The sequence below is a fragment of the Lichenostomus cassidix genome, chromosome 9, assembly GCF_008360975.1.
Source record: "Lichenostomus cassidix isolate B80296 chromosome 9, HeHo_3.0, whole genome shotgun sequence".
In the NCBI taxonomy this organism is placed as follows: domain Eukaryota; kingdom Metazoa; phylum Chordata; class Aves; order Passeriformes; family Meliphagidae; genus Lichenostomus; species Lichenostomus cassidix.
Genome location: NC_139490.1, coordinates 23737654 through 23752951, shown reverse-complemented (window position 1 = coordinate 23752951; position 15298 = coordinate 23737654). Strand labels below are relative to the sequence as shown.

Sequence of the window (15298 nt, the reverse complement as noted above, 5' to 3'; positions counted from 1 at the left end):
CAAACACAGGCACCAGCTCTTTGCTCTTTCCATCGGTGGCGCTGGGTCAGATGACAGCCCCCCCGCCACCTTCGGAGCATTGTTATTTATTTGTGTGGTGGCAGTGCCTGGGAACATCCCCCGGGGCAGGGAGCGTTTCGCGCTAAGGCAGCGCAGGTCTGGACACGCAGCGCCAGCGGAGTAAGTGCTGAGTGTCACTGCAGTGACCCCACTGTCCTCAGCCGTGCCAGCGTGGAGGCAGCACACGGCCAGCACCCTGCCTGCCTTCTGGTTCATTTGGTGACCCAAAACGCAGAATCACAGAATCATTTCGGTTGGAAAAGACCTTCAGGATCATCGAGTCCAACCTCTGCCCTATCCCCGCCTTGTCACCCAGCCCAGAGCACTGAGTGCCACATCCAGTCGTTCCTTGAACACCTCCAGGGACAGTGATTCCACCACCATCCCACCGGGATTGGAACCGACAGTTCCTCGGGACCATGCTGTGGAGTAGCCTAGGAGCAATGCGTGGTCCTGCTGCTCCGGACGGGAGGGGACTCTCGGCAAAGCAAGGCTGTACAAACTGCCCGCTTTGGGGAAAGCAACAGGTCTCCAATTAAGCAGGAATCCGTTCCCTGGGTTTTGCTTCTCGACCTCAGCTGTCCCAATTAACTGGCTCCCCTTACAGTGTTTTTCAACTGTACAGAGATGAGCCAAGGACACATGAACGTAACGTGATCCAGGAAGATTCCCCGAGTGCCAGGAAGTTGGAGCGCTGCTGCCCCTGCTCTTTATGGCCGTGCTCGCTGCTCGGGGCTCCTGGAGCGGGTTTGGAGCTGCTGGGCTCTCACGTGCCCACGCCTGTGTTGGTGCTGCAGTAACTCCCTGGTGCTCCCCGGTGCACCTCCGAGCTCCCGCTGTGCCCCTGCCTCGGGGGCTCTGAGCCATTGCCCGGAGTGGCCACAGCTCTTGGCCAAAACCCTCCCAACTTTGCTGGTGAGGGTGCAAAAGCCCCTGATGGGGAGGGCAGGGAAGCACCAAGCGATGCACGCAGCCAATCCCTGCACCTGGCTTCTCTCCCTACAGCCCCGCTGCAGGATCTGACTCCCTGCCCGTGTCCCCAGCCCACGGGGTGGTGGCCGGGCACAGCACTTGCTTCCTGCCGTTGCCATCCTTTCCCTTCTCCTGCAGGCCAGGACACGTACCCTGACCTGCCCTTTCTGCTCCTTGTGCCCTTGTCCGAGAAGCAAACGAGGCAGGGGGTCCTTCCTGGAAGCTCTGGGCAGCAGGACGAAGCTGCACCAACAACGGCCACCGCAGGCGGGTCTTTACTAGGTGATTGTGGCTTTTGAGGATTTGCCGGCGGTGCTGAGATCCCTCTGCCATCCGGCTTTGCTCCGGGGTTTTTCTCTCTGCCAAATTCTGCCCACGGTTACCCCAGTCTGTTGCTTACAGTGGGGCGCGAGCAAGATCCTCCACAGCAGATGGTGATGCTGGGAGGGGCACTGTGATTTTGGGGACCGTTCAGTGCCGACCCCCGCCACGCCAGCAACTGCTCCGGCTTTGCCCCCGGTGGCGCGGTGTCCTGCTCGGCCCGCGGGTGCGAGGGAGGCCCAGGTGGCCTCGGTGAGCATCATGTGAGGCGAGGAGCCGGGGGCTGGCGGCGGCCGCGGGCCAAGCGGCTCTGACCATCTGCTCCGTGCCGTGCCAGGCTGGCGGCTGCTCCGGGGAGCGTCCGTGCCGCGGGCCGCGGGCAGCGCCGTAACCGGAGCCGCGGGGCCCGCAGAGGAGCTGACTCTGGCTTTTCGGCTCTGTCTCATGTATATTTATCTGTACGTACAAACAGAGCCGCCGGCTGAGCCGGGTGGCTGTTCCAGGCCGAGCCGATGTCTAGCGTCCCTGCTCCCGTGGCTCCATCCGGCCTCGGGCCCGTGGGGAGCGGCCGGCAGGGCAGCGAGGAGGGGAGTGGGGCTGCTGAACGTGGGCAGCGGATCTGGGGGGGTTTATGCGCCTGTTTGCCGTCCAGAGAGGGGGTGTTGGGGGTCTCTGCCTGCTCGTGGCAGCAGGTCATGCCAAGGGCCAGGAGCCATGAGGCACGGTGGGATTCTGGTAAGGATGGGGCAGAGCATGAGCAGAGCCTGTCCTCTCCCTCTCGGGAGCAGCAGCGAGTGCCTTAGTCAGAAACAGGACTTTTATCTAAAGTATACACCTTGGCAATGCAGAAGAAAAGCAGGAAAGGGCTTTTTTCAGCACTGTGGAGCAGCTGACAAACAACTGACTCTACATTTCTGATTTGAGCCAAGCAAATGAATGCAGCCTAAAGCATGGCTTTTTCTTGAGCTGGGGTTTGGATTTCAGGGAGTGTGTTATCAAAGGCAGAAACGTGGCAAGAGGATTGAGTGAGGCCTGCTGGGCATCGTGTGGGACTGTGTTTTGGGACACTGGAGTTGGGGAATTTTCTAATATTCTGTCTTTTAATTTCTTCCTTGCCTTTCCTTGTAGCTGGTAAAATGCATGAGACCATTCCTAACTCCTTGTCAACCAACCTGGACAAACTTTAGGACTTAATGCTGGTTTGGGTCAGAGTGAGCCTCAAAGGGAGACTCATTTCATCTGAGCTTAAAAATCTTTTAAGAATTGCCTTAAAAGCAAGGATTATCCAAATGTGGCAACATGAAAAACAACTGCTTAAAAATAAACCAGCACTTAACTGAATTTAGGGGATCAGGAAGGTAAATGTGGGAAGAAATGAGGGGTGGAGGTTCCCTGTAATGTTCCCTAAACCTAACAAGGTCTTTTATTTCCATCCCAAAAGTGCAGTGAGAGTCAAAGAAAAAGAAACCTGAATCTAGTTGACTTAAAGGTCATGAGACTTAGCGTTGGGATATTTGAGGTCTCGTGATTTTTTAAATGTTAATACTGCAATGCCTGTGGTGGAAGATTCACTGCCACAGTCACCAGCTCAGACCCAGGGACTCGAGCTCCTTTTGCCCTGCTTTAGTGGGGGTTTGATGGTGGAGTTACCAAGTTACCTGTAGGATAGGTATAGGATAGGACCTTTTATACAAGGTCCATGAGTAAATATCAAAGAGGAGATTTTCTTCATAACTCCTATAACTTTTCTGCTGCTTTCTGACCAGCCCCAAAAGGGTTTAGTTATTTAGGATTTTGGCAGCTGGAGTCACCGTTGCACCTTTTTTTTTGTCCTTAGGGATCTCAGCACACCTTGAAGAGGTCACCTGAGCTCCTGCCTGAGTCTCGGAGAATGAGGACCAAAGGCTGAGGGTGCAGAGCTGCAGAGCTGAGGTTAGAGGCACATTTCTCTGTAGTACTCAACTTTCTGAGGCTGCTTCGTCTCTCTTCTCCCCAGCCCTGAATTTTACCCACACATCATGCGGAAGCTGCTGGTTGAAATATTTCATACTTGGTTTATATGTAACGCTCAGCAAGTGCACAGGGCAGCTCTTAAAAGGTCAAGTTTATATAAATCTATAATGCATGTGTATAAAATAGATAATAATTTCTGAACCCCTGTAAAACATAGGAAGGTTTTTTTAGCATAACCCATTTTAATGCTAAGATAGGGGAGGCCACCTTCACAGAAAACAATTTCTTCCTGATATCCCATCTAACCCTACCCTCTGGCAGTGGGAAGCCATTCCCCCTTGTCCTGTCACTCCATCTCTTGTTCAAATTCCCTCTCTAGCTCTCCTGGAGCCCCTTTGGGCACTGGCAGGGGCTCTGAGGTCTCCCTGGAGCCTTCTCCTCTCTAGGTGAACACCCCCAGCTCTCCCAGCCTGGCTCCAGAGCAGAGGGGCTCCAGCTTCCACTGGACCCTCTCCACATTGTTTCAATGTTGTGGACACCAGAGCTGGACACAGCACTGCAGGTGGGGTCTCACCTGAGTGGAATAGAGCAGTAGAACCACCTTCCTCAACCTGTAGGCCTCAAGCACTCTCCCATTTCTCCCCTTCCTGGGAATAGCTGCAGCATGCACCAATGCAAACCCCAGAAGCAGACTGTCCCCTTGGCAGCTCTTCCCCCAGGCTGGATCCCTGATGAGGGATGGGGTTTTTCCCTCCTGGAGTTCCTCAGTGTGTACGAGATAAGGATGTGACATACAATTACAGCATCAGCAGAAGGGCTGTGATTCACAGGGCTAAGGACATCCCAGGGCCAGTGACACACCAGGGCTGGTTGCTCCCTGATTGACTTCCTTCTAGGAAAACACATCCTCAGTAAATCAGTTACTGAGAAACAAATAGTGATGTTTCAGTATTGCTGTACATTACTTAAGCGAGGTTAATTCTTGTTCTGCACTTAAATACAGAGGGGCAGGTGCTCAGCTGCTGGAATCACATCTGCCTCCAAGCAGATGAATCCCCACAGGGCAGCAGAGCTGTGATATTTACACTGTGGTTCACAAACCCTCAGTGCCTCCGTGCAGCCAGGAAGCCTCTCCAGTGATTGCCCACATTATGCTTGGTGCCTGCCAGTCCCTTCCCAACGCAAACACCTCATTAATTCCCATGCTTTTAAGGAAATGAAGCCATACAGAAATATGCCACCGGTAACAAATTATGTGGTACTGATGCCACCAATTAATGCTGCAGGAAATAATACTCTATTTCAGGTGCTGAATGGTTTTATTTTCCTGCTAAATTAATTTGCCACTCTATAATAAATCATAAAATGAATCACAGAATAGTTTGGGTTGGAAGGGACCTTACGGATCATCCAGTTCCAACCCCCCTGCCATGGGCAGGGACAAAAATGCTGCCCTGCCTGGAAGCTGCTAAATTAACTTGTAGACATTGTCTGAAGGGCTAGAAAGGAACTTCATCTTTTCCCCTCTAGTTCTCACTATCTGAGAGCAAATAAATGGGTAAGTCTCCAGTACCAGGGATGGCAGTGACTGTCCCAGTGCTCCCAGCCTCCAGTACACCTCCCATCCCGGTGCTCCCATCTCACCTATGGATACTGCAATATTTCTAAAATCCAGCAGCTGCCAAGATACCATCAGTCCCTTCTGGGTTTGTCATTACCTCCTTGCCCAGGTGATGCAGAAGCTGTGAAAGTTTCCCATGCAGAGGAGGATGCAAGCAAGATCTTCTGGGACTCTGTCAAACCCGTCGCAGCTTCTTTTTCCATGGAGTAGCTAGGATGAGTTATGGGAAAATAAGGAAGTGAGAGGAAAGACATAGTCCTGCCAGGCTGATCTTTGCACCTGCCAGCTCAAGGGGCAATGTCAGTATCTTTTATAGAAGCTCATAAAGGAGAAGGCTTTTCTACCTAGCCAGGTGAGGTGGTTTTGACGGAACATTCGTGTGTGGATGCGCCAGGAAATGCCCAAATGTGCAGGTGCTATGGAGCACAGAAGGACAACAGGGAAATGAGCTGGGCAGGAAGTGAAAGCAAAAGGGAAAGTGGATTGGAAAGCAGGAGTGCTGGGTGGTAGCACCTGCAGTTGGGCAGGAGGAGGTGTTTACTGGCACTGGCTGTGGCTGCCTCTAAAGGTCTCTTGGGTTATGACCAAGGTGCTCTGAGCAAACACTTCAGGAACAGTGATTAGATTAAGCGCCAAATTAATCTCAGTTTAATTAGGCCCCAGAGTTGGTAAGCAACATCAGTTTAGCAGGGCTTGGCATGCAGGGTGTAGCCCATCTCTGTCTGCAAGGATTAGCTCAAAAATAGCCAGGCTATCATTGTCGATATTTTTCTTTCTTTATGTATTATTCAGGACCTTTCTACGTGTCTGATTAATCAAAACCAACATCTTGAGACATTTACTCCTTGCCCTGGGCTGCAGCGTGGCTCTGATCGGTGCTGGGTGCTGGGCAGTGTGTGAGGAGCTGTTGGTATCGTCCTTGTTGGGCTGTCAGAAGTGGTCTCAGGCCATCAGCCAGGGAAGCATCTGAGTGCCAGGGACAGCAAGGCCAAGAACAGAGACTTCCAGCTAATCAGCAGGAAGGGAGAGCTGGCTGGGTACAATGGCTCTTTAGCAGGGGCTCCTGCATGCATGGCTCCAGGTGGTGCAGGCAGTGCTGCAGGTGAGGAGAGGTCACATTCCAGGACACTGGGGATATGTGCTGTGGGTCAAAAGGCAAAAGAGCTCAGTTGGGAGAATGTGAAATTAAGACTGACCTAAACCCAGCCAAAAGAGAGAGAGAGAGCAAAAGCAGCTACTTGTGTAATATGTTCTAAAACTGGTGCCATGTAGGAGCTCGGTAAGTCCTTAAGTACCACTCTCGCCTCTCCCCAGTCTTAGTGCTCTGTCCTGCCAAGATATAGAATTAGTTAAAAAGAGATTTTCTTTAAACCCCACAGACTCTCACCTGGAGAGGATACCCGTCAGCCAGGCGTGTTCTCAGCAGGCTCTTGGCAGCTCAGCCGTCTGGAAGGAGTGATGCAGTGATGTCGGGGTGCTCCACCTGGCTACCCAAACACTGCTATGGGTAATGAGAAATGACTTTGACAGTGTGGAAAATCTGGGCATTATTGAGAAGTTAAATCAGTCTCCAGCTGGATTAATTCACTGCTGGTAGCTGGAAAAATTAATAAAGTGCCGATCTGTATCAATCTCGGTGATTTTCCATAAAGCTGTAAAGTATGAACATTATCCATGGCAAACTGCTGGAATAGCAGCTCAGGCTTGGACCAGCGAGAGGCTTTGTGTGGTGAGTTGCTGCAGCCCTGCAACATGCTGGGATGGGGTTGGGAGGGATGTCCTGGCTCCCAGCCCCTCTGCCAAGGCTGGCAGGATGTTCAGCTGGGTCCCTCATCACCAGCCAGGGTGTCCCTGCACTTGCGCCAGTGAAGTGGAGCAGCAGCATGGGTGAACCTTGCTCCTCCCATTCCTTATATCCTGTCCTGAGCATGAAGCTGGACATTTAAATCCCCAACATCCCAAATATCAACTTCAGGATGCAGCTTTCAGAAAATAAACCCAGATGAGTTGAGCTCTGACTTCTTGACTGCAGTGAGCACAGTGGAAATCTATTGAACAGCCTGCGAGGGAATAATTTCCCAACTTGTACTGGACTGATCAGAGATGAGGTCTGAGTTTGGGTTAAGGGTATAAAAAATACACAAATTAAGCTGTTTTTTTGCACCTGGCAAGGGTGAGTATCTGAAAGTTAAACTGGCCTTGGCTCGTGTTGAGTGGGGTTATCTGTGCCGGCCATAAATCGAAGTGGGATGGCTTAATTGCTCCTTCGCAGTAAATAAAACTCTAACTGAGATGTCTGCTCTATAATATAGAAGGGATCTCCCAGGCTATGGAGGATGATAGCTCGCTAGAGAAATCCATTTGGAGGCTCTTTGGGATCAATAAGCAGTTAAGGGAGCGCAGGAGGATGACATTGCCTGTCTTTGTGCGCAGGCACTGCAGAGGGGCTGGGCTCTTAAATGTGCGAAGGGCAGTGCTCAGGCTTGGAGCCATTGGCTTTATGGTGGTTCCAGCTGGGATTTTGGGATTCTGGTGTCCGAATCCAGAGAGGTAAGAGTAGCCTGTGCACTGAAATAAAAGGTTCCTGATGCCAGGGTTATGGGCTGAGCCACCAGGTTTATGTGAGGGTTCCATGGTTCAGAGGGCTCCCAGGGCCAACGCAGCTTGCAGGTAGCCAGCCCTGGGGCTCCTAATTTGGCCTGGAGCAAATCCACTGCCACAGTGGAGTGAGCTCAGGGACTCAGAGCTGGTTTCAGCTGAGGGCTCCCAAGAAGTGCTGTTGGTGGGGTAGCAGTTCCATCCAGGTCCTTGCACTCACTCACTGCTGGTGGATTGGTGTGTGCTCTCCGTGTTTTCCTGTGCTGTTTCCCCCATCCCTGGGGCAGTTGGAATGTGCCATTGACCATGGGAAACCTAAATGGCAATGACCAGCGCATCCCTAATAATTTACCTTGGAATGCTGTTGTGCAGAAGGGAGATGAATTGGCACTTAGCTTCTGCCTTCCTGCCTCTTAAAATGGAAATATTGCAGCTGCCTTCAAGCCCCACTACTCTGCACCTTGCCTGTGTTTAATTATTAATTCTCCTGTACTGGGAGACTGCAACAGGAGCTGCCTCTCCAGCCCAAATCCAATTGGGATTCAGAACCAAATCCTGAAGTGGTTCCGCCTAGTGACTCACAGATGTTTCACCCAGCATCACTCCCCTTGGGCACACACACCTTCCTCACTCTGTGGAATGCAGGATGCTGGAATTTGTGGGTGTTACCAAATTCCCACTGGCCTCAGGAGGAGTTAGAAGACCCTTAAATTCTCTGAACTGTCCTGTTAGAAAGAGGGAAGTTCTCCCTGATGGTTTTGGAGCAGATGCACTCAGTACCATGGTTTGCCAGCACATGCTTGGGAAGGGTTGAGGGCAGGTCATGGTGTGCAAAATTATATATTACATTTTCCCTCATGAGCACATGAGAAAATGGCCTGGCTCACAATCACTTTAGAAGGACAGGCGGATGTGAGGCTCTCCAGAGCTGATGTGCTTGGCCTTGTTTAATTTGCTGTCCTGGAGCCAATCCGCTTAAGTGGCACTGAGTGTACCCCCATGCAAAGCCCAGAATCATAAAGATGGAGCTGGATGAGGTGTCCAGTACACCAAGGCACCACCACCTTCTGCCTTGACTTTTTCCAGCAGATAGTTGTGTGATCCAGTCACAGGAATGCTAATTATAATCATTTTTTGGGGGGGAAGTGGGGTAAACCTCTGCTAAGTGCTTCTAGATCCATGATGTTCAAGCTGGACAAGCTTAATGGGAGAGTTTGAAATATGAGTCAGAACTTGGCTGGTTTTGTTTTGTTTTGTTTTGTTTTTCTGAAGGGCTATTATATGTGTTTGAGCAAGTAGTGCCATGATTCTCCAAACAATGTGGAAGTGTGGGGAAACCCGCAAAGTGTAGGAGCAGAAATTCCCTCAGACTTCCCCTCCACTCTGACCTAGCTAAAATGAGCCAATAGCTTCTAAAATTGTTGGGTAGGGAGTGGGGATGGATGTAAACATGCCTCATTTTCTCAAGGAGGCCAGCTGTGAAAACTGTCCTTGGAAAAAGAAGGTACATGTTTTGCTGCTCGCCATGAGGAATGTTTTCCTGCTTGTGGCATCAATTAAAATGAAACTTTAACTGTTTAAAATGATCCTGCCCTTACCTCTGTGGCCTTATTTAGACGTGCCTGCTGCCTCGCATCCCATCCTCACTCCTTCCCCGTGCCAGCCCTGTCACACTGGCATGGAACATCGGGATGTTGCACATGTACAGGTGGTGCTTCCAAAGGCATCTGTGGGGACAGACACTTGGATCCAGGCTGTCAACATGGACAGCACTGTCCATCCCATGGGGGCATTGGGCTGCCTTCCCTGGAATATAACCCTTTCACAGCATCATCCTCCAGCACTCTCCTGCCAAAACCCCTTCTTTGCCCTCATTCCCCCTTTGCTCTGGCCTCAGGATTATGGTTTTTTTCCCCAGAAATAACAAATCCCTGAGCTTGGAAGCATTGCACGGACACATGTGAGTTGGGGGAGGGATGACAGCTTTGGCCACACCATCAGATGGTGGTGTGAAAAGTGCCATGGGCACCGAAAAACCTGGGCAGCTGAGCCTTGCAGCCATGCAGGAATTGCTCTCCAAATTCAAGATATTCTCTGTATTTGTTTTTCTGCCTGGCTCCATTTGCTGACAGCAAACGACCCATGGCTTCAGGCAGCCGGGGTCTGTGCTACATATTTTTGTTCATCCGTCCCTCCCTGCCAAGTGCTGAAGTCAGACAAGTGGCCCTGGTTGGTGCCAGCTCTGGTTGCTCACACTGGGATTAGCACGTAGGGGGTTTGCTCCCCCTGAGGAGGCTGAGTGGGCCCTTCTCCCTTACCCTTCTGCTGCAGTGAAAGATGTCTGTGACTTTGTTTTTGACTTTCTGCAAGAGGTTGTTGTAAGAAAAGGCTTTTCCCTGGTTTTTGCATGTCTTTGCACCCTGGGTGAATGTGGGAGAGCAGGAATGCCTTGTGGTACTCACTGTCTCGGCTTGGTCTTGTGCTCGATCCTTGGGCTGGACACCAAGAGGGATTAGGGGGAAATGTCAGACCTGGGGATCTCCAGGAAACCAAGGAGAAATCTCCAAATGCTGAGAGACCAAAGAAAGTAAACACTCCCCGAGATGGTAAACACAACTGGATTGCTCACTTACAAGTGAAGCCCTTGTGGTTTGCTCTTTGCTTGCAGCCTTTGCCCAAGCAAAACCAAAATCAACTGAAAAAATACAAGAGATGGGAACTGTGCAGATGATGAAGAAAGACAGTAAAACCAATACAGAGATCCTGGGCCACCTCATCAAATAGCAGGAGCTGGTGTAGGGGTATTGATTTCAGCAGAGCTGTGCCAGTTTACGCAAGTTAGGGCTTTGACCTAAGTAATTCACCGTAATAAAGATATCTAGATGCTGGAAAACTTCCAGAAAAACTGTCTCCTTGGAACACGTTTGTTATTGATGTATATGCATATCGATACACACACATTAACACTATGTGGGGCTGTAAAATCCCTCACTTAAGGCAAGTTACAGCTCGATTTCACTGTGCCAGGCAGCTACCTGCACCACCTGCCAGAGCGAGGTGTTGCCCTTGGCAGGACCAAACGTTATTCCTGTTCTCCGGTGCTCAGGGAAACTTGATCTTTGCTCTTCCCGTCACTTGGAGCGTGACTGGGAGGTGACTGGGGGGGGTGAGATGTGGGATTTCTGCGAACCTGCTGGAGAACAGGCGTGAGGGGATGGCCAGGGTGGGAGCATGGCCGCAGGGGGAATGTGCAGACTCAGTCCTTCCTTGGAAAAGCCGGGCAGTGCTGCTGGTGCGAGTGGGCTCCTTTCGGGGTGCCCCCACTGTAACCCTGCCTGCCTGCTGCTCAGCAGTGCTGGATCTCATTGCAGGGAGCACTGCTGGGCAGGGCCTGCCTGTGGCTCGCTGGGGGATCCAAGTGTGGAGGCACTGGTTGTGCTGGTGCTGCCTGGGGTGCCTCTGGGTGCTGTGCCCTTCATCTGCACCCCAACTGCCACCTCAGGGCATCCCAGAAGGTGCTCTCATGTACTTAGGGCCTGGGAGCCACCTGTATGTCCCAGGACTGTCCTCTGAAGCTTACTCAGCTTTAGCTGCCAACAAAACCAAAGCCAGGTTTAAGGCTTCAGATTTCCCATGCTTCTGACAAGTCCTTGTGAGTGCTGAGCAGGATGCTTGGAAGCCACTTGAATGGGAATGGCTTGCTTCCATAGGCTGTTGCACCTGTTTTGAACAGCCTTCTTGCGACTTTTTACACAAAGGCCCCTCACCTTGGAGCAAAGCATCTGCTTAGGTCTAATTTCCTTCAATGGGACTTCAGCATGTGCTCAAGTACTTTGCTGATTTGGGGCCCCAGTCATTAGCTTTAGAGTTGATTACTCAAGTGGATTTTGGGTGAGGAAATGGGAATGCTAACATCCAGTGGGAAGAGCTGAGCTAGCACTCAGGCTTAAATTGAAACCAGCCTCAAGGTGTTAGTGCAGGCCCATCAGGAGTGATGGTCAGCGCTGGGTCCCAGTCTTGTTCCCATGTTTCCCTGTGCCACCCAGGAGTCTTCTGGCACAAGGGAGCACCTGGGCTGTGCCTGGTCCCAGCATCATCCTCCCCCTGCTCCATTTAACAGTTTAATGGTGTTTGGCAGCTCTAAAATCATAGTCTGAGCGGCTTCCCCCACACCAGAGCAGAGAACGCCACGGAGCTGATTGCGTGCACTGGAGGAGCTGATTAACTTCTGGTGTTGCAGATCATCAGAAATGCAAACAACCCGCACTGTAAATATACATTTAGGGCAGATCAGCAGTGCGTGCATGCTCTCAGGCCCTCACCAATTACCCAAATTGGTACGTTCTGCTCCTCGCACTGGCGGATTTGGATGTAATACATCATAGCAAAATCAGCGGCTCACAGCTAAGGTTGTCTGTTGTGCTGTGCTTCTCAACTTGGTGGTTATTTTTTTTAGGAAAAAAGTAAATAGATTATTTGATACATACATTTATGAAGTTTGTAAAATTGTAGGTACAGGTAGGGGTGGAGTGTGTCAGCCTCAAGGTGCTGCCTGGCCTTGAGGTAGTGGCATCCTCCCCATTCCTGGCTCTGGCATGTGTTGGCCTGCCTCACTGGTGGTGAGGGGGAGCAAAGGATTTCTTCTTTTTTTTGATGGATGATTTGCAACCAACTGTGGGGGCTTGGATTCTGGCAAAATGACAACATTCAGTGCAAATGGGGAAAAAGTGTATTTTCGTCCCAGCACCCCCAGTTCAGTCTGGCCTGTGTGCTGCAGCCTCTGGCCGCCAGCCACGTGGGCTGGAGCAGGAAAACTGAGGCAAACCCTGTGTTTTATCCCTCTGATAAGCCTTGGGCACGCTCTGCAAGATTTTTTCAAATTATTTTGAGAGAAATGAAGGGAATGAGCTAAATGTGACACTGAGTAGCCTCAAAAGGGGTCAGTATTCTGCTTCAAACACACATACAAACCTGCCCGGTTGTACCGACCTTTGAAAAAAACCAAATGCACACAAAAATCAGCTATCTGAAATGAAGGCATGATTTTGTAGTTGTCGAAGGGCTGAAAAGTGCCGCTTTCCTCAGGTTTATCTCTTCTGCCTCCCCCAGGTCTTGCTCTCGAGTTGTTCAGTCTCCACACCCTGCCGGTGGGAGAATCGCACCTGCAATCTGGAGATAACCTTTGTGCCTCCAGCTGTGTCTGCCCATCCAGCCTGGGGGATCTTCCTCCCTGTGTCTACTTTTCACACTCAGGATCACTGCTCTCTCTGCTGGCGTGACCCGAGCACGCCTGTGGGCGTGGAGAGTGCCACAGATTAAACACCTTGTTTTGAGCCTGTGTTAAACACACTTCATTGTATGTCTCCATTTTCCGGGGATGTGCTTGTCTGATAAACACAGACGTGCACCTCATCCCATGGAACTCTGTTGTAACTCTGTGTGTTTTACAGGGAACTTGTGAGGCTCAGGGAGGGCTTTGAGCTGCTCTGATGTTGGGTTTGCTTCCCCTGGGAGGGCTTCCACCTCCACACTGGGTGCCGAGCCCTTCTCAGCACAGTGGCTCAGCTCTGCGGGCTGCAAGAGGTAAGCAAAACACCCCAGAGCAAGGAGGTGGGAGATGAAAAGAAACTTTGATGAAAGAAATGAAAGGGCAGGGAGGGGAAGCGGGTGTAGCATGGTGTCACCAGGATATGCTTGAAGCTTCTGGAGGGAAAATGGGAGCAATTCTGCGGGAAAGTGGAAGTTGCTTGTTTGAAGGGGATGCTGATGGATGGGGACAGTGAAGGTGGTGGTGGCAGCCCTGTGGCTGCCTGGCCACAGTCCCAATGTGGAGCAGTTTGGGTTGGGAGCATGTCATGATCCATCAGCCCAATCCAATCAGAGACTCACAGGATGGTTTCTATTGGAAAGGACCTTGAAAATCACCTCAGCCCTCCCTGCCATGGGCAGGGATACCTTCCACTTGATCAGGTTACTCCAAGCCCTGTCCAACCTGGTCTTGAACACTTCCAGGGAAACTACAGTCTCCCTTCTTCCTGATTTTCAAGGTTTTTCCTCAGCCCAGGAGCCCCTCCTGACACAGCAGAAGGAGAGCTGTCACCTGGTGTGGAAGAGCTGGATGTGGGACTGTTTAAAATGGAATGTTTAAATAGGAAGAGGTGGTGCCCACTGCCTGTGTGTGCTCTCCAGTGGGAGTCTCCAGCTGCAGAGGAGCCCTGGTAGGAAGAAATGAGTCTCAGCTGTGATGTGGCTGCAGGATAAAGAGGGGCCCAGGTGGACTGCAGGAGGTTCTGAGTAGCTGAGGTAGTACTTGTTGTCCCCTCTGGCAAAGCAGGGGCCTTTTGTCCCTTCCATCACAGCAGTGGCTGGAGCTTGGGCATGTTCACCACTGCCCTGAGCCTGAGTGATGTGGCTGAGCAGGCAGAGAGCTCTTGGGATGTCATAGCACATCCTTGGTGGGAGAAGAGGGAGCACTTGGCTCTCCTCTACCAGGTATCCTCCATTTGTCCTCTTTGACCACCACAATTCCAGACTCCTTACCTGCCATCTGCTTCCATCCATTCTGGGGAGGGATCTTGTATTTTATGTATATGTATGGACCCATCCACTCGTCTGTGTTTGTGCTGTGAGCCCAGAGCTCTGAGAACACACCTAGAAATGTCATCTAAAAGTAATGAGATCAATGATCCTCACCAAAAGATCTCTAGGATCCTGCTTTCCTAGAGAGCAGGATGCAAACCTTTTCACAGCGGGCAGGAATGCTTGTTTGTAGCTAGCCAAGTGTAGGGTGTAGCCCAGGCAGGAGACACCTTGTGACAACCTCATTTGGGTGGAAAATCCACCTTTTTGGCCAATATTTAGCTTCTGGCACAAAGCAGAGCTGTGGCTATGAGGGATGCTGGCCCATGATTTCCTGCTTCCTAAGGAAGTATGTCAGTGGGAGGAAGTGTCTACCTTGTCCTGGCAGAGCTGCTGCCTTTCCCTGCCTGCCTGGGGAAAGCAGGAGGATTTCTCCTGCTTTCCTCCTTTGGTTTTTATCTTTTTGGACCAGCTGAAGGTAAGGACTCCATTTCCTGCTCTGCATAAGGGGTTTGGGATGTGCTTCCTTCCATACCTCCAGTTCATTTGCTTAAGATCTTGTTGGTGTCTCTCATTGTCTGGAAATCTCTGTTATTTACCAGGAACATGGAGATTTATGCAGGACAATGTCAGATTCTGTGTAATAAATTTACCAAGATTTTTTTTTTTTTTTACATTACCAGCAACTTGTAACCTCTGTAAAATCAGTAATGATTTAGCTGTAAAGGGTTTGCTGTAGCGTCCTTCAGACACTGAATGAGCAAATGACATTGGAGGCTGGCAAAGTAAAAGGCAGATTCATTCCCAGAATGGGGCTCACTTGTGGACGCATTGGCATGAGACGTAAAGATGTTAAAAGATATGGGCAAAGCAGGTATGGAAATTAATAATTTCCGATTAATGAGGAAGGTCCTGCATTCCTACATGCCTGCAGGGAAAGAGAGCAGTGCAGGGAGGATGTATGCCAGCCCCTGCAAATGTCTGGGGTCACCTGTGGTGTGGAGGGAGCATCTCGTGTCCAGGGCACTGGGTCTTTTCCCGAGTTCCATTGCTTTCCTGGGTCGGGCTTTATTTCTCCTTTCCAGCAGCAGCCACCAGTGCAGAGCCCCAGTGCTGCCGGCTGCTGACCTCCAGAGGTTGGTGGGAGAAAACCTCGGCCGCCTGCGTGGCCCGAGGGGACTCGAGGTGCAGGTC

General features: G+C 51.0%; 1 protein-coding gene across 1 annotated transcript in view; it reads right to left on the bottom strand.

Annotated features, from left to right (window-relative positions):
• KY (kyphoscoliosis peptidase) overlaps positions 1-6317 on the bottom strand; it is a 33654-nt gene extending 27337 nt beyond the window's left edge. Inside the window, exon 1 of the mRNA XM_085069951.1 lies at positions 5025-6317. Coding sequence (XP_084926077.1) covers positions 5025-5065 — 41 coding nt within the window. The 5' untranslated portion in view covers positions 5066-6317. The remainder of the gene's footprint in view (positions 1-5024) is intronic.
• Between the last annotated feature and the right edge of the window lie 8981 nt (positions 6318-15298).